General features: G+C 41.6%; 1 protein-coding gene and 1 long non-coding RNA gene across 5 annotated transcripts in view; one reads left to right on the top strand and one right to left on the bottom strand.

Annotated features, from left to right (window-relative positions):
• The window catches only part of LOC144679483 (zinc finger protein 236), a 136,175-nt gene that overhangs the window by 55,164 nt on the left and 54,379 nt on the right, over positions 1-26,632 (bottom strand). For all 4 annotated transcript variants that reach the window (XM_078539900.1, XM_078539897.1, XM_078539899.1 and 1 more), the window contains exons 12-16: positions 19,218-19,371; positions 15,239-15,499; positions 11,549-11,817; positions 6,986-7,075; positions 1,379-1,530 (exon numbers count right to left, since the gene is read on the bottom strand). In XM_078539900.1, the coding sequence (XP_078396026.1) occupies positions 1,379-1,530; positions 6,986-7,075; positions 11,549-11,817; positions 15,239-15,499; positions 19,218-19,371 (926 nt within the window). The remainder of the gene's footprint in view (positions 1-1,378; positions 1,531-6,985; positions 7,076-11,548; positions 11,818-15,238; positions 15,500-19,217; positions 19,372-26,632) is intronic.
• LOC144679485 (uncharacterized) lies at positions 1,236-26,632 on the top strand. The gene is made up of 5 exons (XR_013576351.1): positions 1,236-1,545; positions 1,663-1,733; positions 18,384-18,448; positions 21,789-22,077; positions 26,293-26,632. It is a non-coding gene; the product is annotated as an uncharacterized LOC144679485 (long non-coding RNA).

The following is a 26,632-nucleotide window of genomic DNA, read 5'->3' as shown; positions in this document are numbered from 1 at the left end:
CAGTCATCTACAAATATAATATGAATACGAGAGATCAGCTTCCTGGTTTTGTTCAGCTGTTAAGGGTCAAAATGCCTCTGGTTTGGGATCCCATCACCAAAGGGTAAACATAATGACAATTCATTCAGGTTACCAGGCATGCTATTCTTTTCATTAGGATAGTGACTTCACTCTTCCTTCTAACCACTCAGATGCATAATCTGTATTGGGCTGCCAAGCCCTGAATAAAGCCTTTCCATCACTATCATCCATTAAACCAATAACAATTGAGTGCATCTTCACCAAAAAAAAACTTCAAAACATAGTCCTTAATTAGAACTTTAAAAAAAAAAGCAAAATTACAACAGTTGCATTCGACTGTTATAAAGCACATTTTATTTAAACATAATAATGGGATGGGTGTAACTAAACTCTAAAGGGAATAGTCCCCCTCGGTGATAATTTGAGAGTGAAAATCAGTACAATTATTCCTACCAAACACTTAGCGCATCTCTAAACAAAGCCTAGGAACTTAGGAACAGGAATAGGCTAGTCTGGTCCTTGAATCTGCTCTGCCATTCAATTAGACATAGCCGATCTGTACCTCAATACCATTTACTCACCTTATCTCCATATCTGTGGACATCTTACTCAACAAAAAAAAAGTCAATCTCATTCTTCAATTATCCCCTAGCATCCACAGCAATTTTTTTTGAGCGGGGTGGGGGTGGGGGAGATGGAATTTACAAATCTCTACTATCCTTTTGTGTGGAAAAGTGCTTCCTCAATTCCCTTCTAAATGACCAAGCTCTAATCTTAAGATTATATCTCCTCACTCTTCATTCCTCTACCGGCATTTCAAACGCATCGATATGGGCACACCTCAATCTTCTATACTCAAGGGAAAACAAGCCAAACTTGTGCAACCTGTTGTCATAATTAACCCATTTGGTTCATCACTGTCCTTTAGGGAAGGAAATCGGTCAACCTTACCCATTCTGGCCTACATGTGAATTTTTTTTTTAGGCATTCATATAGGACCGAATGTGGGAGATGATTATTAAGTAAATATCCAGATGGCATGGGTTCAATGGGTTGAAAGGCCTCCTTCTGTGCTGTAAAGACTCTATGATGTAAAAAATATTCAATCTAATCTCAGTAAAACACATTGGTGATTATGACTATACCAGAGTGGGCGTTTCACATCTTTTATTATAGATAACTAAAAACTTCAGTTGGCCCATTTATCATCAGTTTACATTTCTATACGGTTGATTTACAATTTCATAAATTAACCCTTCAATGCGTAATAGTAATGCCTCAAAGCTGCAGCACAAAGGTGGAACAAAGAACAGTCTCTGAAGAATACGGTTTAAAATATCATTTGTTTGATACTCACCACATTGATGCTGTCTGTGGGAGGAACCTGAAGCAGGCTCTGTTGATGATAACTGGGAGTTAGAGCTTGTGACTCCAGGCTACTGGAATCCTGTAACTGTTGCACTGCTGTGAACTGACTCTGCTGGCCAAAGCTATCGGTTATGGTAAAACCTAGCACAAAAAGTAGTAAGTTAATTTATGTTCACTCAAATTAATATTTAAATAACATGGAACACTTATTTGTCGCCTTGCTAAGTAACAAAAGTACATACTTTTCTGTCCTTGTATGCTTTCATTCAATAGAGTAATGGCTACAAGAGAGCAATCAAATCCAGCACTTCAGATGTCACAAATCACAACAGAAGAGAGAGCAAGTGAGTCTGGAAGGCCTCGAAATTATAGGCCAGTTAAGGCACAACGGAGTTTGGCAAGGTTGGATGGTATTTATTTTTAATTCGAGGAGTTTGACGAATAAGGTAGATGAGTTGAGGGCACAAATTAACACATGTAAGTATGATGTCATTGCTGTCACAGGGACATGGTTGAGTGAGGGGCAGGATTGGGAGTTCAATATTCCAGGATATAGGGTCTTCAGACAAGACAGAGAAGGAGGTAAAAAGGAGGGGGTATCACAATATTGATCAAGGAGTCAATTACAGCAGTAAGGAGAGATGACATCTTAGAAGGCTCCTCAAATGAAGCCATGTGGGTAGAACTTAAAAACAAAAAAGGAACAATCACATTGCTGGGAGTGTCCTATAGGCCCCAAACAGTCAGAGAGAAATAGAAGAACAGGTAATGGAGGCAAATTTCAGAGAAGCATAAAAATAATAGGGTCGTAATAGTGGGGGATTTCAACTTCCCCAACATTAACTGGGTTAGCCATAGTGTGATAGGTTTAGAGGGAGCGGAATTCTGAAAATGCATCCAGGAGAGCTTTTTAAGCCAGTACATTGAAGGTCCCACAAGGGAGGGAGCAGTCCTGGACTTAATTCTAGGGAATGAAGTCAGGCAAGTGGTAGAGGTATCAGTGGGGGAGCATTTTGCAGATAGTGACCATAACTCCGTTAGATTCAAGGTTGTTATGGAAAAGGACAAGGATGGGCCAGAAATCAGTGTTCTAAATTGGGGGAAGGCCGATTTTAATAAGATCAGATATGATTTCGCCAGAGTGGACTGGGAGCAGCTACTTTTAGGTAAATCTGCGTCAAGGCAGTGGGACTCATTCAAGGAGAAAATAGGGAGAGTACAGGGCCAACATATTCCAGTAAAGATAAAGGGTAGGACCAACAAATCTAGGAAACCCTGGATGTCGAGGGGTATACAGGATTGGACAAAGAGAAAAAGGGAGGCTTATGGCAGATACCGAGGGCTCAAAACAGCGGAAGCCCTAGAGGAGAATAGAATGTGTAGGGGGAAAACTTAAAAAGGAATTTACGAGAGCAAAAAGGGAGCATGACAAAACATTGGCAGGTAAAATAAAGGAAAATCCAAAGTTATTTTACAAGTACATTAAGAGTGAGAGGATGACTAGGGAAAGAGTAGGGCCCATTAAGGACCATAGTGGTAATTTGTGTGTGGAGCCGGAAGACGTAGGTAGGTTCTAAATGAATACTTTGTGTCGGTGTTCACAAGTGAGAAGGACAATGTGGGTATGGAAATCAGGCAGAAGGACTGTGATATAATTAAGGAAATTAGCATAGAAAGGGAGGAGGTTCTAAGTGGTCTTGCAGGCTTAAAAGTAGATAAATCTCCATGCCCGGATGAAATGTATCCCAGGCTGTTGAGTGAGGCAAGGTAGGAGGTAGCAGGGGCGCTGGCAATAATTTTCAATACCTCTCTGCCCACAGGAGAGGTGCCAGAGGACTGGAGGACAGCCAATGTGGTACCGTTATTCAAGAAGGGAGGAAGGGATAAACCAGGGAACTACAGGCCAGTCAGTCTAACCTCAGTGGTGGGGAAACTATTGGAAACAATTCTGAGGGAGAGAATTAATCTACACTTGGAGAAGCAGGGATTAATCAAGGACAGTCGGCATGGTTTTGTTCAGGGGAAGTCATGTCCAATTTGATTGAATTTTTCGAAAAGGTGACCAGGTGTGTAGATGAGGGCAATGCATTTGACGTAGTCTACTTGGACTTCAGCAAAGCTTTTGATAAGGTCCTGCATGGGAGACTGATAACGAAGGTAAGAGCCCATGGGACCCAAGGCAATTTGGATCCAGAATTGGCTGAGTGGCAGGAAGCAGAGGATGATGGTCGAGGGGTGTTTTTGTGACTGGATGCTTGTGTCCAGTGAGGTTTTACAGGGATCGATGTTGGGCCCCTTGCTGTTTGTGGTATATACAAACGATTTAGACTTGAATGTAGGAGGGTTCTTCAGTAAGTTTGCGGATGACACGAAAATTGGCGGGGCGGTAAATAGTGAGGCGAATAGCCTTAGATTACGGGAGGATATAGGCGGGCTGATCAGTGGCAAATGGAATTTAATCCGGATAAGTGTGAGGTGATGCACTTGGGCAGGACAAACAAGGCACGGGAATACACGATGAATGGTAGGACCCTGGGAAGTACCGAGGGTCAGAGGAACCTTGGTGTGCATGCCACCGGTCCCTTAAGGTAGTGGGACAGGTAGATAAAGTGGTTAAGAAGGCATATGGGAAACTTGCCTTTATTAGAAGAGGCACAGAATATAAGAGCAGGGAGGTTATGCTGGAACTGCATAAAATGATGGTTAGGCCATAGCTAGAGTATTGTGTACAGTTCTGGAATCCGCATTATAGGGAGGATGTGATTGCACGAGAGTGCAGAGGAGATTTACTAGGATGTTGCCTGGGCTGGAGGGTTTTAGTTATGAGGAAAGATTGGATAGACTGGGGTTATTTTCCCTGGAGCAGAGGAGATTGAGGGGGAACATGATTAGGGTGTATAAAATTATGAGGGGCATAGACAGGAAGGAACTTTTCCCCTTCGTGGAGGGATCAATAACCAGGGGGCATAGATTTAAGGTAAGCGGCAGGAGGTTTAGAGGGGATGTGAGGAAGATTGTTTTCACCCAGAGGGTGGTGGGAATCTGGAACTCACTGCCTGAAAGGGTGGTAGAGGCAGAAGCCCTCATAACATTTAAGAAGTATTTGGATGTGTACTTGCGATGCCATGGCATACAAGGCTATGGGCCTAGTGCTGGAAAATGGGATTAGAATAATTAGGTACTTGTTTGACCGGCACAAACTCGAAAGGACCGAAGGGCCTTTTTCTGTGCTGTAGACCTCTATGACTATGACTGAGAAGAATCATTCAGTTTATAACCAATACCTGAACACCTAAGTGCCATGAAAATATAGTAATTTTCGTAATATTATTGTGATTTAATGTAAAGGTAGGTTAATAGTGGGGTTTGGATTAGTTTCTCTGTGTGAATGTGTTTGTGGGAGTTTTAATTGAATTAGAGGCACCTAGTATGGAGCTCCTGAGTTATCAAAAGGAAGCTAGGTTTGAAATGCTAAATATGTAAACATGGCTGAAGTATTAGAATATGAGGTGAGAGGAATATCCGCATTTTTAGATAAACCAGAGTCGTTTGAATTTCAAAGAGATGATGAGACGTTGCACCTAGTCATATGAAGCTAAGTCAAATAGTGTGTTTATTTTTACCAAAGGTTACTGAAATTATGAGTACTATGAAAGGTTAATATTATGGAAAAAGTAAAGTTGCAAAGACATATTTGGAACAATGGAGTTTACATTAAAAAGGGAGAAACATGTATAAAGGAGATGAGGTTATGTGTAAGGAGGGAAGCATTCTAAGATCTAACACAACTGTGAAAAGCCTCCAGCCTCTATGCATCAAGCTGCTGTCTACAGGAACTGAAGCTAAGAAAGCTCACTGTGAATATCACTGTCCAGGGTATTGTGCTCTTTGCCTGGGCCTGTTGAAATCTATTTTGTTTTAATGTTGCCTTAATGGTGGTGTAGCTGGGAACTAGATTAATTAGGATATTTAGGAGTAATTACAGTGTTTTGTAGATCTATGTGTGTGCTTAAAATCTTTCCTTCTATTAATAAATGTTTAATTTAGTTTTGTAAAAAACCTCTACGTCTCGATGGACTTATTACTACTGAATGCAAGGCACGCATCTCAAAATAAAGTACAAATTGCAAAACAGTTTCATCACCTTTGCGAATAGATCCTTCAGTCTCGGTCTCTTTCTGTCTAATAAGCTGTTTCAAATTTCCCTCTGGGATTTGAGCAGCTCAGCATTTACCATTCGCTGTGCCATAATACTAAGCTATAAATTATAGCCTTGGAATTAATCCTTGTGAGTGCATACTATAATCCAATTCTGGCCTCTTATTCATCCCAGTTTCCTTCACCCCACCGTTGGCAGCCATGACTTCAGCTGTCTAGATCTCAAGCTCTGGAATTCCTTTGTGAAACCTCTCAGCCGCACTACCACTCTCTATTTCTTTAAGGTGTTCCTTTACATCCACCTTTGATCAAGCTTTCCATCAGCTTTGTGAATAGATCCTTCGGTCTTGGTCCCTTTCTGTCTAATAACACACCTGTCACACAGCACGGGGCACCTTACTACATCAGAGGGACCATCTAACTTAAACTTTTTTGGCCCATTAATCAGTCTTGGAAACCGGTTCAAATCTTCTTTTAAAGGAATGGAGGCTTTGTTGCTAAACAAAATCTACTCAGATGATGATAGATAAAGAATAAGCTTTTCCAATTCTTGCACCAACCGACAAAACAAAAATCTGCTTTGCAGATGTAATATCACAAAGCAGGTAATGCACTCTTTTTTAAATTCATTTTCAGGATGGAGGTATCACTAGCATTTATTGCCCACCCCTAATTGCCCTGGAGGTGGTGGTGTGAGCCACCTTCTTGAGTACAATTGAATGGCTTGCTAGGCCATTTTGGAGTAGCAGATTGGAATCAACCACATTGCTGTGAATCTAGAGTCACATTTGGCCAGAATAGGTAAGAATGAGATTTTCTTCCCTAAAGTGCATTAGTGAACCAGATGAGTTTTCATGACAGTCAGACTGTTACATGGTCACCACTACTTATACTAGATTTTTATTCCAGATGTATTTAATTCATTGAACTTAAATTCCGCAACTGCTGTGGTAGGATTTGAACTCATGTCTCCAGACCATTAGTCCAGGCCTCTGGATTAGTAGTCCAGCAACAAAACCACTATGCTACCATTCCAAATCAATACAAAAAGCTCCTTATTTTAAAAAAAAATGCAGTGACAATATAGAACTAAAACCCCAAATGATGCAATAGCTTAACAGTTTTGAAATGCTAACCATGGTCCTCACCATTTACTCTGCCAAAAGGCCTATTTTTAAACTTGACCCTGGTCAGTTCACGGTTATGCTGCTGCACAGATTGTTTAATCAGCACCATGAACTAGCTTCCATTAGTTGTTTTTGGCTGGCATGCCTTGCCCCCAGCAGAGTGCAATATAACTTTAATCAACATCTTAATTCACATTCAAACAAAAGCACATGTTTGCAACAATTATTTGAGAAAACTAAAGCGACTCAAAAGCGTTGCACTATTTTTCCAAAAGCCAGTTATGAGCCACCAAATTGACTTTAACTACAACCTTGGGTGAGGCTCTGTTGATCAAAGGTTTGCTGCGTTATAGCTTGTTGATCAAACTGGCTGATATTCTGCTGTGTTGTCACAAAGGAATCTGGAGTAGGAAAATAAATAACAAACAAAAAACTCAATTTGACATTGCTCATGAATGCAGATTAAAGTAGAACATGGCAAACATACATTACATAGAATTTCCAGTATAGAAACAGGCCATTCAGCCCAGTTGGCCTATGCTCCATACAGGTCTTCTCCCACCCCTCTTCATCTCATCCATCAATTCCTTTATCCCTCATGTAATTATTCAGCTTCCCCATAAATGCATCTTGCCTCAACCACTCCTTGTGGTGGCAAGTTCCACATTTTTACCTCTCTCTGAATAAAGAAGTTAGACATTTAGATGGTACCATGAAAGTGAATAAAACATTGAGTAACATAAGACATTGGGGCTTCAAGTCCTACCAACACACCATAGCAACACATGTCTGGCCCCAAGCACTTTTCAGGCAGTAAAAAATTATCAGTGCTCCGTTGGAATCATAGAATTTAGAAATCCTTTGCTGTTGAGGTCTTTATTTTGATTTCCCTCAGACTAGTCCATTCTCTTTTGGGTCATGCATTATGCTGTTAAGAATATAGCATTCTGAATATGGTCTTAAAGTCTTTGCATTGTTTGTGCAGGATGATCTACTTTGATACATAGTGCCAGTGAATATGTTCGGCTACAGGGAGTGTGATAAAAACAAAAAAATGTTTTATTTAAAGTTTTGCAGTAAACTAGTTTAAATGGGATTCATATTTTATGACCATTTTTAAAGCATACTTGTATAAATGCGTAAACAAAAAGCAATTACACGAAAGTTACCTTAAAAAACATTTTAAATGGTTGGAAAATTTGCAGGCAGAGTTATCTTTCCACCAGGATTCCCAAATTGCACTCTCTTCACATCAAACACTCTCAGTGCACCGTTTAATAAAATCTACCTGTTACTTTATTTGCTAAAGCGTTTGACTTTTTGGTGGTATGTTGGCAGAGCACTTTTGAAATCCATTGTTGTGTATCAGAGGTGGGAGAGATTCAAGGTTACACCTGGGATTCCTAATCTCCAAATAGAACAAATGAAAAGCACTTCCCGAAAAGGAAATTAAACAAAACAATCAATCAGTCATTCTCGGATATTCTAGCACTTTGCAACCAGCAGCACTATCAGGCGTGGAAGGATATGCTGGCAGAGGGAGGTCAAGTAGGGTGGTAGGCGGCTAGTGTGGAGCATAAGCACTGGCATGGGCAAGCTAGGATGAACAGCCTGTGTCAGTGTTATAAACTCAATGTAACTTGCAAAAGCATTCACTTTCCGGTGAAGGAAGGTGAGCAAGGAAAAGCAATAATACTAGCTTATATAGCATTAATATTTTCTCATTTGTAAACCAGTTGTCAAGGGGGTGTGAAGGACAGGGGACCACTGTCAATGCTTCTCTAACTATTGTATGATGTGATTCAAACAGGATGAGGAGCATGTTAGTCTCTGCACCTCCATCTAGAGGCGTGGCTTTATACAGGTAAACTTCCTGAACCAAATAAAGGAGACATGTTTAAGTGTGATAATGCTGGGGCTTTGTTTTATAATATAAATATATTGTAAAACAATGGAGAGAGAAAAAGAGGGGGCGGCGGGAAGAGAGAAAGATGTAAAGCAATAATACCGCAAGCATCATTTGAGAATAATTGGTGAGAACAACTTCCATTCAGTTTTTTCTCTAATTGGCTTTTGCTGTTGCACAGAATTTACAGCAAATAAACTGGCCATTCAGCCCATCCAGGCTACGCCAGTTTTTGTACTCGACAAGAGCCTTCTCCTAATTAACTCTATCAGCCTATCCTTCTTTTCCTTTCTCCCTCATGAATCCATCCAGCGTCTCCCTAAATGAAAGTATGTTATTCTTCTCAACTGCCCCATGTGATAGCGAGTTCCACATTCGCACCACTCTCTGGGTAAAGAAGCTTCTTATGAATTGGGTTTATTAGTGACTACCTGATTAACAGGTATCATGCTAAATAACACACCACACAGTTGCTGCAAATTGCATTTTCATTTGATGAACCACTGATGTAATTGCTGCAAGTCTACCAAATGATGATCAGATATTAAATTATATTTGAAACGTTTGAAATCTTAAATTATAAAATTTTATAAAAATAAATTGAGCAACAGGGACATTATATATTTATGCAGGTCAAGTATCCTTTACCCAGAACCCTCGGGCCAACCGCGTTTCAAATTTCAGATAATTTCGGTTTTCAGATACCGCATGTTGGCCTCGACCTACTTACATTACAATGGCCGAAGCCATTGAAAAAACAGAGACACCAGGGGGGAGCAGGGTTGGTTTGTGCACAAACCTTTGTAGTTATCAGGGCAGGTTAACAAAGCAATTAATAAAGCATATGGGATCCCAGGCTTTATAAATAGAAGCACGGAATACAAAAGCCAGGAACTTACACTAAACCTGTATATATCACTATTTCAGCCTAGGCTGGTATATTCCAAATCTGGACACCACACTTTAGGAAGAATATGAAGGCCTTGGAGAGGGTATAGAAGACCTTCACTAAATTGATCCCAGGCATGAGGAATTACAATTATGTGGATGGACTAAAGAAGCTGGGATTATTCTCCTGAGAGCAGAAAAGGCTAAAAGGAAATTTGATAGCGGTGTTTAAAATCATGAACGATTTCAGATGGAGTAAATAAGGAGAATCTGTTTTCAAAGCCAATAACAAGTGGGCAGAGATTTAAGGTGATTAGCAAAAGAACCAGAGGCGAATGAGGAAAACTTTCATTACATAATGAAAGGCTAGGATATGGATTGCACTCCCTGACATGGTGGTGGATACAGATTCAATGATAGCCATCTAAAGAAATTGGATGAATCCTTGAAGGAGAAAAACATTGCAGAGTTGTGAGGAAAGGGAAGACTGTGGGGGAACTAGCTGGATTGCTCTTCAGAAGAGTCAACACAAATTCGATGGGCCAAAATAGCCTCCTTCTACATTGTATTATTGCAAATATCTAGTTCATGGTTTATGTGCTCTAGAATATACCTTGTAGTTTTAGAATATAATTTGTAGTTTTAAGAATTAAGTTTTAACTGCAGAAATGGGGTAAATGCACTGTAAGCAAGCTGGAAGATTATTACACTGAAAAGATCAGAATAGAAGAGATAGAGCTATAAAACAGCAGGTGGAGAAATTTTACCCCAATTGAAAACAGAAACTGAAAACAGAGAAAGGAAACGGACCTTCCACATTCCTAAGGAAACAAAAACTGAACCTGGGGTTTGGAAACAAAACTTCTGGGCAAACTGAAACTGGTTGAGGCTATATAAAGGGACACAGAACCACCCAAGCTCAGTGTCAGCTTGGAACTGGTGTGTGCAGTTTTCAGCTCACTGAGAGAATATAGCCAAAGTCAATAACAGTTAGATAGACCTGCACTGTAAGCAGAGTAAAAATCTAACTTCTTCATTCACCATGTAGAATGGGGATGAGGCTTAATCTAAGTGTGAATTCTGTGAAGAAACCAAAGCTGGAAGATTGCTGAGTTTGAAACTTATGGAAGAATCTTACAGTGGTCCCCACAGAGTCTTATGACAAAGAAATCAACCAGTAGATTAGCTTGGAAGTATTGGAAAAGTAACCAGAATAAGGGACTGTGGCATCCAAAGTCAAGAGGTGGTAAATGAAAATTTTACTTCTGAGGATGGCTAGAGCTGAGGAGAATTAAAGTAGTCTCCAGAAGACTGTGGCATACTTATGAGTAGTTCCTTCTGAAGTAAGTTTCACTTTAAGATTGATGCGAGAGAATTCTTGGGGTAAGTAAGAAGTAAAACTGAGTGTATAACATACGTAGTTATAAATCATATTAAGTTAAGTTTGTGTTCTTGTTTTTAAAAAAGTGAAATATTGTGGCGTAGCTCTATTGATTAAAATGAGGTGTTCGCATTACTCTTTAGACGGTAACAGTTCCTAACCAGATCATAACATTAAAGTTTGATTCTTTCTTTCCTGTTAGACTGTGTTGCATTACTCCTTTAAAAAAAATCTGTACTTATTTTGCACTATATATTTTCCAGTACAAAAATAGAGGTGGGTGATTATTTCTGCCTTTTCCATATTCTGAACAACGCAATGCAACCAAAAAATAACACAAGACTCCGGATCAAGGAAAGGACATTTTGTCTATCGCACCCACTTGTTTCAGCCCATTTATGATAATTCTATTGTGGACTCTTCTCTCACCCTCCATTTGCTGTTCCCCCACTTTAAAAAACATGGCCTCTGAATTTTGCAGGTTTCATCCTGGTTTTCAGGCATAATGCAAGCGGGAGATTGGCAGAACTCCCCAAGATATGGTCTAAATCCACTGATCTCCCGCCAAAGTTTGGGACGAATCCAGAAAAGACTTTTCCTACTTCTACTGAAAAAGAATAACATTACTGATCTAAGCTTCAATGTTGGTTGCAATATTAGAAGTGTGAACTACTTCTAATCGAGTTTTCCTAAATTTACCTTCATCCTGGACAAGCTGCTGGTCTGCAAGCTGTTGGCCCAGACCACTTTGCTGAGATCCCACAACTTGTCCTTGGCTTAGGCCTAACAAGGTCTGTTGGTCAGCGCCGACTGTCGAAGATGGCTGCAGTTCCTCAGCCTGAAGCTGGGCTTGCGCCTGGCCATTAGTGGAGTCAGGCTGCTGTTCCATAGATTCGACCAAGCCATCATCGTCCAGGGATGTCTGCTGTTGCTGCTGCTGCTGTTGTATCTGCTGAGCAAGTTCATACCTGCACAGAGAAACAAATTTATGCAGGTTATGAATCAAAATTTGATGTTGACATTGCTCTTATGTAGAAAAAGCACATTTACATTTCTCTTTTATACCATGAATTAAGCTAAAAGTCTCTTAACGGGCAGTCACCTCATGCTTATGATACTGGCTTATACAGGACTAGGTCACCCGAGGTTATGAGCTGGCACCAGAAAATGGCCATAAAATCCCAACTGGTTCACTGTCATTAGGGAAGGAAATCTGCCACCCCTACCCAATCTGGTCTACCAGTGACTCCAGACCTACACACCACATGGTTGATTCAAAAGGCCCTCAGTATAATTAGGGATGGGAAATAAATTTTACCTCGTTCAATGTTGTCCACAGTTCAAGAACAAATTAAAACAAACTTTCATTGCAATTGCCTTCATTAGAATCATTTTACTTGTATGAACTCTTACTTCTGCATCAATACCAGTCACTAGTCTTCAAGAATTAAATGCAACTGCTTTGTCTCCCTCCAAGCTACACTACAGAAGTACTTCAGGATACCTTGAAGCTGTGAAGGGTGCCACAGAAATGCAAGTTCTTTCTTTCATTATAATTTCAATTGAAACTGTCATCAATTTCCCTCTACCTGAACCTGCCCTGATGAAAAACAAGATGCCTCTGGATCACTCATTGACATATTTCAGCTCAGGCTGATAGAATTTTTTAAAAAATTCATTCATGAGATGTGGCCATCGCTGGCTAAGCCAGCATTTATTGCCTATCCCTAATTTTAAGAGTCAACCACATTGCGTTGGGGTCTGGAGTCACATGTAGGCCAAACCAGGTAAAGACAGCAGATTTCCTTCCCTAAAGGACATCAGTGAACCAGATGGGTTTTTACAACAATTGACAATGGTTTCATGGTCATCATCGGACTTTTAATTCCAGATTTTTGTTGAATTCAAATTTGACCATCTGCTGTGGTGGGATTTGAACCCGGGTCCCCAGAGCATTATCCTGGGTCTCTGGAATACCAGTGCAGTGACAATACCACTATGCCACTGCCTCCCCTTCACTGTTGTTTTTCCACCCCTCTCCCCACCCCCCAATCACCTGGTTTTCATCAAACAAGTCAACCGCAAACCTGCCCCTCTCCACTCTTTCCCCCCCATCATCGATTATTCAACATATTGGTATGTACTGTCGGCATCAAACATTCCTAGTATGTATTCAGTGCTGTGACAGCAAGTAAAATGAGTTTGGCTGGTTCCAGCTAAATTAATGGATGGGCCTGAGTCCATAACATAAAAGTGCTCTATAAACTGGCAGCCTCACCCAGAAAGATCATAAGATTTTGGAAAGAGAAACATGACACACTGCTATAAATTCAAGACAATCTTCTGAAGGTGAAGTTAAGACACATTATTTGGACAGAGTGAAAGGAAACTTACTTTGCATTCTATATGTAGCCTGGGAATGCTTGATACTGACAGTACATACCTATGTGTTGAATAATCGATGCAGGTGGATGGGGGGGGAGGGGGGAGCGGAGAGGGGGTAGGTTTGCGGTTAACTTGTTTGATGAAAACCAGGTAATTGGGTGGGTGGGTTGAGGGGGGGTGGAAAAACAACAGCGATGACAGCTAAAATGGAACAGGTGATATATCCAATCTACTCCTGTTCAGTTGCAATTTTAAAATCCCTGGTTTTTCAGACAGGAGCTTCATGCAAATCTGGGGCCCCAGTGTCGCCTGTAGGCGGGACTATGCAGGCTGCTGGTAGCGGTCATCCTGACAGCTGAAACCTGGACAACTGACCAAAGAGGCCATTCCTGGTAAAGTTTTAAACTTTCCTTTGTGGAGCAAGGAGGTGCAGAAATGCTCCTCTCAATCCCACAAATACAAACTCCCCTCTCCATTTTTGCAAGTGCTGACCACCCCCGACCTCCCAACCCTGTGCTTGCCTTGGGCCCGCTGGATAAATGAGGTATAGAATGAAAACTTATCTCACCACCCTGAACCCCTCCAACTCACCCCCAAGAGGTTTCTATAGTCCACACTCTCCACAAAGCTTCTTAATGCTCTGAACTCCAGAGGTGAGGTGAGAGAGAGTGCCCTTGACATCAAGGCAGCATTTGACCGAGTGTGGCATCAAGGCGCCCTAGCAAAACTGGAGTCAATGGGAATAAGGGGAAAACTATCTGCTGGTTGGAGTCTCACCTAGCACAAAGGAAGATGGTTATGGTTGTTGAAGTCAATCATCTCAGTTCCAGAACATCATTGCAGGAGTTCCTCAGGGTAGTGCCCTAGGCCCAACCATTTTCAGCTGCTTTATGATCTTCCTTCCATCATAAGGTCAGAAGTGGGGATGTTCGCTGATGATTGCACAATGTTCAGCACCATTTGCGACTCCTCAGATACTGAAGCAGTTCATGTCCAAACGCAGCAAGACCTAGACAATATCCAGGCTTTGGCTGACAATTAGCAAGTAACATTTGCGCCACACAAGTGCCAGACAATGACCATCTCCGACAGGAGGGAATCTGACCATCGGCCCTTGACATTCAATGGCATTACCATCATTGAATCTCCCACTATCAACATCCTGGGGGTTACCATTGACCAGAAACTGAACTGGTCAGATGCTAAGAATCATGCAGCGAGTAACCCACCTCCTGACTCCCCAAAGCCTGTCCACCACCTACAAGGCACAAGTCAGGAATGTGATGGAATGCCCTCCACTTGCCTGAATGAGTGCAGCTCCCACAACACTCAAGAAGCTTGACACCATCCAGGACAAAGCAGCCCACTTGATTGGCACCCCTTCCACAAACATTCACTCCTTCCACCACCGATGCGCCGTGGCAGCAGTGCGTACCAGCTACAAGATGTACTGCAACAACTCACCAAGGCTCCTTAGACAGCAACTTCCAAACCCATGACTGCTACTATCTAGAAGGAGAAGGGCAGCAGGTGCATGGGAACCCCACCACCTGGAAGTTCCCCTCGAAGCCACTCGCTGTCCTGTCTTGGAAATATACCTCTGTTCTTTCACTTTCACTGTCAAAATCCTGGAACTCCCTTCCTAACAGCACAGTGAGTGTACCTACACGACATGGACTGCAGTGATTCAAGAATGCAGCCCCTTCTCAAGGGCTATTAGGGATGGGCAATAAATGCTGCCTAGCCAGTGATGCCCACATCCCATGAATGAATTAAAAAAAAAAACCAGCCTGTGGCCAAAAACCAAGGGCACAGCAGCAGGATTCTGCACCACACCGCCTTGTAATCACCTTTTTTTGTTTAGCACACATAAGAGGTTTCCCTGAATCATTCAACTGCCATTAAATAATCTCATGACAAGAAGCTCAGAGGAAGTCTGTGTACGCAGGAGGATTGAAGTGGTTGTAACTAAAAGTATTTCAAAGCGACTTCAAAAGCTCTTACCTGTGCGTCTTCATATGCTTTTTACAATTCATAGAAGTCTTGAAAGTCTTCTGACAATAGGGGCACATGAAGGGACGCACCTCACTGTGGGTTGACATATGTCTCTTCAGACTGCCATTAGTAGTAAAAGTGCCATCACAAATCAAACATTTGTAGGCTTTGAGGCCAGAATGCGTCCGGATATGTGATTTAAGGACCCCCGATGAAACGAAGGCTCTGCCACACTGTGAGCATTTGAAAGGTTTTTCACCAGTATGAGATCTGAAACAAGGACAAATTTATTGGCCACAACCATCATCACCGTGTGAGTAGAATATTCCTGCAGAGCTTTTACTTTCCCTCCTTCATTTCGGCTTCAGTGATAATAAGTACTAAGTAAAAGATAGTCACACTATTAAATCCAACAGGAAATTCAGGAGAAATTTCTTTACCCAGACAACAGTTAGGATGCGGAATTCACGACCACATGCAGTAGTTGAGGTGAATAAGATAGATATACTGAAGGGGAAACTAGATAAGCACATGAGGGAGAAAGCAACAGAAGAATTAGAGTTAGGTGAAGAGTGTTGGAGGAGGCTCATGTGGAGCTCAAAGGCCAGCATGGACCATTTGGGCAGAATGGCCTGTTTCTATGCTGTAAACGTTATCAGGCACATGAAGGAGAAATGCACTCTTCATGCGTCTTCGTGACGACCACTTGCTAAGAATGTTACAGTTGAATAACTTTTTTCCCTGAACTTCAAAAGGCGTCCTCCTTATTGCTCAGGATATAAAGTCTCAATAAAAAGTTGGCCAAGTGTTTTCACTTTGGGCAGGATGGCCAATCCAGGTGCAAATTGTGCTGCCTTTCAGGAGTTTTTATTTTGCTCAAGTCTCTGATCAAGGTTATTTACGTAGCGCGAAGTTGAAATCTTCCACGCACCGGCAAAATCTGGCAATGCTTCAGAATGATCTTGTTTTTAACATTAAAAAATATTCCTCGAGATATTTAAAAGTGGTAGCCTGTAGTTTTATTAGTATGGCTGAACATGGGTTTTTCACCAAAAAAAAAAGCATTTTTAAAAGTGTCTAGTCTGCCACATGTGAGTAACCCAATTTTAAATAATTGAAAATGACTCTTGAAAACTGTACCGAACCACTGAGCAGTTACACTGGTGAACAGTAGTCAGTTTCTTAGCGAATTAGAAAAAATAATGTTTGAAGGCTTTTTAAAAAATGACCTTGTGCCTAAAAAGCAGCTTAATTTTATGAACCCAAAGCCTGCAAACAAGTGTTTTCAGTTAATTCTTAACTAAGAACAGAAAATGCTGGAAATGCTCAGCAGGTTAGATGGCATCTCCACAGATGCTGCCTGACCAGCTGAGAATTTCCAGCATTTTCTATTTTTATTTCAGATTTCTAACATCCACTGTATTTTTGCTTTTGCAGCGGTCATTTCTGAAATGTTTTGCTTTTTATCGTTGCCGGCATTTCACTTCTCATGGGCTTAGTTCCAAGGTTGTAACTCTCAACAACTTTCATTATATAGCACCTTTAATGCAGTAAGGGGCATTTCACAGGAGTGTTATCAACCAAAATTTGATACTGCCCCACAAAAAGAGATATTAGGACCAGTGACCATAAACTAGGTTTATAAGGTAGGTTTTAAGAAGTGTCTTAAAGGAGTGGTAGAGAAGATGAGAGGTTTCTGGAGGGAATTCCAGAGTTTAGGACAAGGCAGTTGAAGGCATGGCCACCATTAGTAGAACGATTAAAATCGGGGATGGTTCAAAGGTCAGAATTGGAGGCGTGCAGGTATGAGGGTTGTAAGGCTGGAGCAGATTACAAGGATAGGGAGGGGCGAATTATGGGAGGGATTTAAAAATAAGAACGAAACCATTACTGACACTAATGGATTTACCAGCAGAAATCCACCCTATCTATATAAAGTTTCAATAACAGTAACAAATCATTCAGCCCAAAAAGACACTCTCAACTTTTATTGACCCATACGGACAAATAATGCTAATCGCATCTGCCCATCCTTATTCCTACATCCCTTTTCCTTCACTCACCGATCCAATTAAATCTTGAATGTTGGCATTGTTCTTGAATTCCACAGCCCCACAACTCTCACTCTCCATTTGAAATCTCACTCTCTATGCATTGCAATGCTTGCATTTTTAACATTTTAAGAAAACACTGCTTTTTCTCCCCCAGGATTGCTAATCTCCTTTTGTCTTTTAGTTATTGGTGGCATTTATATTTTACATAGATTTACACCACAGCAACAGGCCATTTGGCCCAACCTGTCTACACCGGTATTTATGCTCCACATCCCAACCTAGCAGCATATCCTTCTATCCCTTTCTCTCTCATGTGTTTATCTAGCTTCCCCTGGAATGCATCCGTGCAATCTGCCTTAACCACATCATGTGGTAGCGAGTTCCACGTTCTCATCACTCAGGGTTAAAAAAAAATTCCTTCTGAATTCTTTATTGGATTTATCATGGCCCCTAATTTTGGACTGCAAATGGAAACCTCTTCTCTCTGATTGCCCAATTGAACCTCTTCCTAATTTTGAATACCTCAACTAGTCTCAGGCTTCTCTTTTCAAGAAAAATTAAAGAGCCCTTGCCTGATTAATCTTTCCTGATAGTTGTAATCACTCAGCTCTGGTATGATGCTTGCAAACCATTTTTACACCTTCTCCACATGCTTTTTGTAATACGGAGATCAGAATTGAGCACAATACACATTTGGACTGGAAAGTTAAAGTCCTGCTGCAAGTTTTAAAGGAAGGAAATTTGGCACCCCATAGCAATGCCACAAAAAGCAGAGGTCCAAGTAATTGGCAAAGGCAAAATAAACCAAAACAAGTTCCAAAGAGGAGGCCTAAATAAGTTATCAATGTCATAGAACCTTACAACATAGAAGACGGCCATTTGGCTCACCTAGAAAGAGGTTTCCAATTTTCCCCACTCCTCTGCACTTTCTCTGCATCCCCTCTGTCAATACTAGACATTTTAAATTCACTTCTGGGTTCCCCATACCAGAGTGCAATCATGAACACTCATTTTCTATGGGCCAGAAGAGGAACTGGCCTACAGGAAATGAAAATACAGAAAATTAGATTACAATCTAAATGTTTTGTCTTCTTTTGCAGGTAAATGAAGAAAACTGGCTGGCACATCTCATGGCTGCCAGAAACAACTGGGGGAAACCAAAAAGGTGAGTGGGGACTTGGTGTAAATCCCAATGTCCATGCTAACATATGAAAGGTGGCTACTTTGGAGGGCAATTCAAGCCCATGGAACCATACTCCAGCAAGAGCCAGCGCCTAAGGTAGGAGAGGACATTGGAGGCAAAAAGAACAAAGCAAAGTTATAAACAGATATGAAACCAAATAGGATAAGCCTTAAGTAGCATTAAAAAGGCCACTGCTGGAGTCTTATAAATATTTGCAAAGCTGGGGTTAGTATTGGAGCTGTATTTTGAGGGTGACAGGTGGACATTGTAAGTTTCCATAATATCTCTCTTTTAGAGATCATCCAGCATTTCATCTGGTTACATGAATTGGCTCTGGGTAGAACTTCTCTCTTTTTTATTTGAAAGTTTAGAAGCAAAACTTGAGTAATTTATTGATTAATACACAACTATAATATAAAATGTAAAAATATAAAATATTTTCCACTATGTGTGCAAGGAAATTCATTTAAAAAAATCTTCAAGCACAGAATCAGATTCAACAGTAACTTTCAAAGGGAATTAGATACATATTTGAAAAGAAATAATTTGCAGGATGATGTGAAAAGAGCAGGTTCGTTAGGCTAATTGGATAACTCTTTTCAAGAGCTGGCACAGACATAATAGGCCAAATGGCCACCTCCTGCACTGCATGATTCTATAACAGTACAGAAACTAAATGCAAACTTGCCACAAAACTACGACCAAGTCCAAGACACTTCAAACTAAAAATAAGCTACCTTATGATTCATACCTGATGTGTTGTTTAAGATGACTAGATTTTTTAAAACCCTTGTTGCAATATGCACATTTGTACGGCCTTTCCCCGCTTAGTCCATCAGCCATGATGCCATTGGCCAGGTAATGACTGTATAACTGGCTATTCCGTGGTGTCTGCTGGATGAGACCTACATTGAAAAAAAGTCAAGCTTTTAAGTAAACTTCATTTTTATATATTTTAAGAAGCTAGTCACAGTATTATCCCAGGTTGAAAAACAAAGCAGTCAATAGAGGCTAATACAAAATGAATCAGACATTGCCTTTGTCACTGTTTACCACTAAGTAGCTCTCAAATATTTTATTAAACTTACAACACACTATATGACTGATGCTGAACAGCGAGATTTCTCGATGTACTTTGGCTGGGCTGAATATCATGAATCCCACAACACAATGAGTCAGATGGTTGTTACAGGCAAGCTGCCAGCTATTTACACACTTTGGGAAATGATTTCTTTGCAGCAACACACAAAATAAAGGTCAATAATGGTTTTAGATGCAGGAAAAACAGGACAAAAAAGGGATGCAAGAACAACCATAATGCCTGAGAGAACCAACATATGAACATAGGAATTAGAAGCAACAGACCATTGGGGTCCCTCGAGCCTGCTCCGACATTTGATAAGATCATGGCTGATCTGATTGTGGCCTCAACTCCACTTTCCTGCCTACTCCCGTACCCTTTGACTCTCTTGTTAGTCAAGAATCTATTTAACTCTGCCTTAAAAATACTAATGACCCTGCCTCTACTTCACAGAATCACACAGTGCAGAAGAGGCCCTTTGGCCCATCGAATCTGCACCGACACGTGAGAAACACCTGACCTACCTACCTAATCCCATTTACCAGCACTTGGCCCATAGCCTTGAATGTTATGGCATGCCAAGTGCTCATCCAGGTACTTTTTAAAGGATGTGAGGCAACCCACCTCCACCAACCTCCCAGGCAGCGCATTCCAGACCATCACCACCCTCTGGGTAAAAAAGCTTTTCCTCACATCCCCCCTAAACCTCCTGCCCCTCACCTTGAACTTATGCCCCCTTGTGACTGACCCTTCAACTAAGGGGAACAGCTGCTCCCTATCCACCCTGTCCATGCCCCTCATAATCGTTAAAAGAAATTTACCATTAACAATCAAATTCCATACTGGCAATGTACAATTTATAGCTAAACTGTAATCAAAAATGCAACTGCTTAATAAATCTATTAATAAGTGTATATTATACGCAATGGCATCTTTGTAGACTTGTCAAATACCAATTTCCAAACTTGGATGAGTGTCCCATGTGATATTTCTGTTTCCAGCTTCAGCTACTCAGGAGTACTTTTTAAGTTTGGTGCTGTTAACTGAAAGTGTTTTGCCAAAATTAGAATTAAAATCCAAAAATGCCAGAAATACACACAGCAGGTCAATTGACATCTGAAAATAGCAAAGGTGCATCAATGTTTTTGTTATCAGCACTAGGAAGAGGAAAGCAAGGAAGGTCCTTTATTGAGCTGAGCAAAATGACAAGCTATTTCTTTTTTTTTACAGGTCTGACAGCATCTGCGGAGAGGAACACAGTTAACGTTTCAAGTCCGAATGACCCTTAAACAGAACTAAGTAAAAATAGAAGAGAGATGAAATATAAGCTGGTTTAAGGGGGGGTGGGACAAGTAGAGCTGGATAGAGGGCCAGTGATAGGTGGAGATAACCAAAAGATGTCACAGACAAAAGGACAAAGAGGTGTTGAAGATGTTGATATTATCTAAAGGAATGTGCTAATTAAGGGTAGAAAGCAGGACAAGCAAGGTACAGATAGCCCTAGTGGGGGTGGGGTGGGGTGAAGGAATCGAAAAAGGCTAAAAGGTAGAGATAAAACAATGGGTGGAAATACATTTAAAAATAATGGAACTGGTGGGAAAAGAAAAATCTATATAAATTATTGGAAAAAATTTCCCACCTATTCCATTATTTTTAAATGTATTTCCATCCATTGTTTTATCTCTACTTTTTAGTCTTTTTCGATTCCTTCACCCCACCCCACCCCCACTAGGGCTATCTGTACCTTGCTTGTCCTGCTTTCTACCCTTAATTAGCACATTCCTTACATAATATCACCACCTTCAACACCTCTTTGTCCCTTTGTCTGTGACATCTTTTGGTTATCTCCACCTATCACTGGCCCTCTATACAGCTCTACTTGTCCCACCCCCCCTTAAACCAGCTTATATTTCACCTGTCTTCTATTTTTACTTAGTTCTGTTGAAGGGTCATTCAGACTCGAAACATTAACTGTGTTCCTCTCCGCAGATGCTGCCAGACCTGCTGAGTTTTTCCAGGTATTTTTGTTTTTGTTTTGGATTTTCAGCAGCCGCAGTTTTTTGCTTTTATCTTTTTTGTTTACAGTTGGGAGAGAGGATTCTGGCCAGAAACAATAGCTTATTATTCTTCCCGCGGCCTGGCAGACACCAATGGACTGGCTGTGCATTTACAGCAATTGTTGCTTATAGTTCAGATTTCCAGTATTGTTTTTTCAACACTAACTGCCTATATTAATTTCAGTTGAGACTGTGAATGAGAGAGAAGGATTTGGGCGACTCGGGACAATCATAACCTGGACATGGCTTGTCGAAGGTGGAGGATGACCAGAAGAAACCTTGGGAAGTTCAGCCTTAAAATGACAAAGACACAGACTATAATTCCAGCATTCATAGCGCAGAGGTAGGAATGAAGGTGGAAGAAAGTTGCCCTGGTGATGGATTGGATGCAGAGAAGAAAGCTCAGCTCAGCTTAGTCCATTTAACTAAAGGGTTGAAGAAAAACTACATACTTTGCTGCTATTCTACATGATGTAAGTTTCCCCATGAAAGAGATTGGCTCAGCTAATGAAATAACCTTTAATGCTATCTGGACTCCATGTTTTGCCTTGGTATTTAGTTCACCAGGCACTTCTGGCAGATTTGTTCCCATTGGGCTCAAAAATAACTGGGAGGAATTTCTGAGGCTCTTGGTCCATTCCACAAGAGAAAAAAAGCAACGGCCCTTCTGCCATCACATTTTATACTCTGCCTGTCCAACTTAAAATAAGCAGCAAGTTATTGGTTCATACGCTATTTTGAAGTATGAATGTTCAATAAAAGGCAAAAGATTGCTCAAGGCATATCTTGATAACCAAGTTTGAGCTTCATAAATCACTTGAGTGAAGAGTAGGTTCATAGTAATGTAATTTTTACCCTTGAGAAAAAACTTTATATCTGTGGTTTCTTCAGAGACTGCAATTAAAAGTTTAACAGAGATCTCAAAATGCCAAGCTCCCATCGTCATTTTTTAAAAAAACTCATTCAAGGGATGTGGGCTTCACTGACCAGGCCAGCATTTATTGCCTATCCCTAATTGCCCTCAAGAGGGTGGTGGTGAGTTGCCTTCTTGAACCGCTGCAGTCCATGTGGTGTAGGTACACCCACAGTGCTGTTAGGGAGGGAATTCCAGGATTTTGACCCAGTGGCAGTGAAGGAACGGCGATATATTTCCAAGTCAGGATAGTGAGTGGATTGGAGGGGAACTTCCAGGTGGTGGTGTTCCCTTGTGTTTGCTGCCCTTGTCCTTCTAGATGGTAGTGGTTGTGTGTTTGGAAGGTGCTGTCTAAGCAGCCTTGTGTGTTGCAAGTTATTAGCTGATGCTGCAATGGAAACAGGAATATCTGCTATCTACACCCACACAGTTGCAGCTTGATTTAATCCTCATCAGGAATTTAAGAAGGTAGTTTAACATCTATGTAATTTCATTAGGTAAAACATGAACAGTACCTTGCAAAAAATTACTAATGTTCTATTTATATTTGCACAGCTTCTGTTCTTCAGGAGAGCTCAGGTTACTTGCTCTCGCTGACTTACATTCACTTCCAGTCCATCATTGCCTCAATTTTAAACAAAAAACAACTGTCTATAATTATATAGCAAGTTTAACATGATAAAACATCCCAAAGCACTGCACAGAGTCATCGTAAAACAGAATATGCAACCGAGCCACATAAGGCAATATCCATTACTGGCTCAGGGGTCGCATAACTATTGCGTACAATTCTCACCCATGTTTTCAAATCCGCCCAAGGCCTCGTCCTCCCCATCACTGTAACCTTCCCAGCTCCATATCTCTCCGAGACCTCTCACTTACCACCTCTTATGCATCCACGATTTTATCCACCAACGGGGAGCCTGTTCTTTAGCTGCCTAGGCCTCAGCCTCTGGAATTCCCTCCTTAAACCTCTCCATCTCTCTGTGCTCTTTTTCAGATGCTCATTAAAGCTTACCGCTGTGATCAAGCTTTTGGTCATTTGTCCCAATATCTCCTTATGTGGCTCAGTGTAAAATTCGTCCACACAAGTGCCAGGCAATGACCATCTCCAATGAGAAAGAGAATCTAACCATCTCTCCTTGACATTCAATGGCATTACCAGCATTGAAATCCCACTATCAACATCCTGGGGATTACCACTGACCAGAAATTGAACTGGACCAGCCACATAAATACTGTGGCTACAAGAGCAGGTCAGTGGCTGGGAATTCTGCGACAAGTAACTCACCTGCTGATTCCCCAAAGCCTGCCCACCACTACAAGGCACAAGTCAGGGGTGAGGTGGAATAATCTCCACTTGCCCGGATGAGTGCGGCTTCAACAACACTCAAGAAGCTCAACATGATTCAGGGCAAAGCAGCCACTTGTTGGCACCCCATTCAACAAATTAAACATTCACTCCCTCCACCACCGACGCACAGTGGCGGCAGTGTATACCATCTACAAGATGCACTGCAGTAGCTCACCAAGAATCCTTCAACAGCACCTTCCAAAATAACTGCCTCTACCACCTAGAAGGACAAGGGCAGCAGACCCATGGGAACACCACCATCCGTAAGTTCCCACTACACGAGATGGGCTGCAGCGGTTCAAGGAGGCTACTCACTATCAGTTTTTGAGGGCAGTTAGGGATGGGCAACAAATGATGACTTTGCCAGTGACGCCCATATCAAACTCTAACACTCCTGTGAGGCACATTAGAATGTTTTACTACGTTAAAAGACACTATATAAATGCAAGTTGTTGTTGTCAACACATATTGAAAATTAGTTAACAATTGATTAGCTTTGCAATTACTGGCCCTTTTTAAGTTGGACATAGAAAGAATATGGCATAATAGAATGGCAGAAGAGCCTTTGCATTTTTTATTAATGGGAGAATCTCTCTTCCTATCTCTCTGCATTAAAGAGGTGGTGCAAAGTGATCAACCATTTAACAAAAAGCATTGGCAAAGCTGAATTAAAATGACAAAGCAGTGGTGACCATCACATGAAGGGCTTTTGTCGTCAAAGGAAAGGAAACGACAGCCAAGACTAGGATCCAGAAACACGAGAAATACAGTGACATACACCCACACTGGAGTATAATGTGTAGCCCCTTCACTGGGCCAGCTTCATGTTTACTGCGTTGTGCAAAGTAATCGTGTAGTGCTCAACAAGCTCTCTCTTAAATCAGTTCGCCTTCCAGTTTTCCAACTCTGGTAGGGCACCAGCCTGTCAACAAAATTCCCAGGCTTGGGAGGACAGAACGAGGGCATGAACAGAATCTGAAGCGGGAATTCTACTGCTAGGTCTCCACGTTCTTCTGTTTATATTGTGGAAGTTTGACATCATGGGGAAGCGTAGATGCTTCTCCCAACCTGATGTCACTCGAAGGGACAGACAGCACCACCAGTTGCCATTAGCTGAAAGTGGTAAAAATAAAATCATTTTTCTTATAAGGGTCCACTCTTCAGCTGAAACCTCTTCCCCACCCCCCCCACCCCCCATCAACAACAGCAAGGAGTTGGCCTGATATTCCTGGTTCGCTACGCAGGGTCTGATCACTTTACATTATTGATTCCATCCCTGGGATTTAGGAGAGAGTCAACATCTGGGCAGAATGGTGGCCAGGTGTTGTGTCATCAGTTCAGAAATGAGACGCTGGCTAGAGGGGAGCCCAAGTAATTTTGGATCTCATTATCTGTACCTCTAGCACACTGGGCCTAGGACCTTGCATTTACTTGTTTTGAGACTTTGGGTGGAATTTAATGTCTTATTGTCCTCCCCACCTGGTGAGTTTTGTGTCGGCAGGGTGGGGGGCAGGGCGGCATTTAACCAGGTGGGGGGATGGCAGCTGGGGATCTCGTTGCCTTTTCACTCCAATCCTGATTAAGCCCATGGTTGGAAGGCCTGTGGAGTTCAGGGTTGCTTGTGGGATCTGGGATGGGGGTTGGGGGGGGAGGGGGGGGTCCCTCATTCAAAGGCACTTAGTTTGAGGGGCCAGGCATTGGAAAGGGGTCCCACTCTAAGTCAACCCCTGCCCTTGCTGCCAACACCCCTGCCACCCATCACTCACCTGTGGCCTGGGGTTCAGCAACGATCCTAAGCCTCAGATGGGTGCAGTACCAGCAGCAGCCACTGCTTCCCAGTGATGTTGCCATTCAATAGAGCTGCCGGCTTCCGATTGGCCAGCAGCTCTCTGCAGGCGGGGTTCTCTTCTGTCCCCCACCCTCCACCACCCTCAATCAGGGTCCTTGATCCCAGGGAAGGCCCAGCTCTGCCCAGTTAATTGCAGTAGATGTGGCAGGTCTTCCCTAAAAGGCACTGCGGGGCTCTCCAGCTGGTGGGTGAGACCCACATCGCCTCCATCAAATCCAGCCCTTTATGCCCACAGGGGAACCCCTTGAATCAGAGGCTGCAAAAAGAATTGCGGTTTCAATTAGCATATTTAAGTCAGGCATCAAAGCATTTACACAAATTGTAGCAAAGTGACAACAACTGTTGTTACACTCATCACATTTCATGGTGTACATTAGAAGGTTTCAGCCAAAATCCAATCTACTTTTAACTTATTGGGAATGCACTTAAAACACTGTGTAGCTGATTCAATTGTGCAGGTTCCAATTTTTAGACTACACCCAAGTTAAAAACATTTTCTCTATGTCTACCCTTTTGAACACCTTCATAATGTCAGGTCACCCCTCAACCTTCTCTTTTTTTTTTAAAAACAGAAAAAAAACAGTCCCAGCCTGTTCAGGTTAGTTTGTGCAGCAAAGACATCACTTACGGAAGAGGAAATATGAGGAGACATCGATTATTTTCAAGCCATTCTAAAAAATCCATGAGGTAGCTCTGCACACATTATTACAACTTAAGCAATGTTACCTTTAAAAGTGTAAACTTGCATTTTTTTTTAAATTGATGGATTCGTCCGAAGATATAATCATATACCTTACCTGAAGTGCACTCCAATATCTTTCCGAAGATTAACATTTAAAACAAAGCTGTGTTTCCTACAAGTAATGTGATAATGTGCGCACAAGTATCATTAAATTTTCCTTTCTGTTCATC

Source organism: Cetorhinus maximus, chromosome 4 (assembly GCF_964194155.1).
Source record: "Cetorhinus maximus chromosome 4, sCetMax3.hap1.1, whole genome shotgun sequence".
Classification (NCBI taxonomy): Eukaryota; Metazoa; Chordata; class Chondrichthyes; order Lamniformes; family Cetorhinidae; genus Cetorhinus; species Cetorhinus maximus.
Note: the sequence above shows the minus strand (reverse complement) of the source record. Positions and strands in the feature narration are given on the sequence as shown.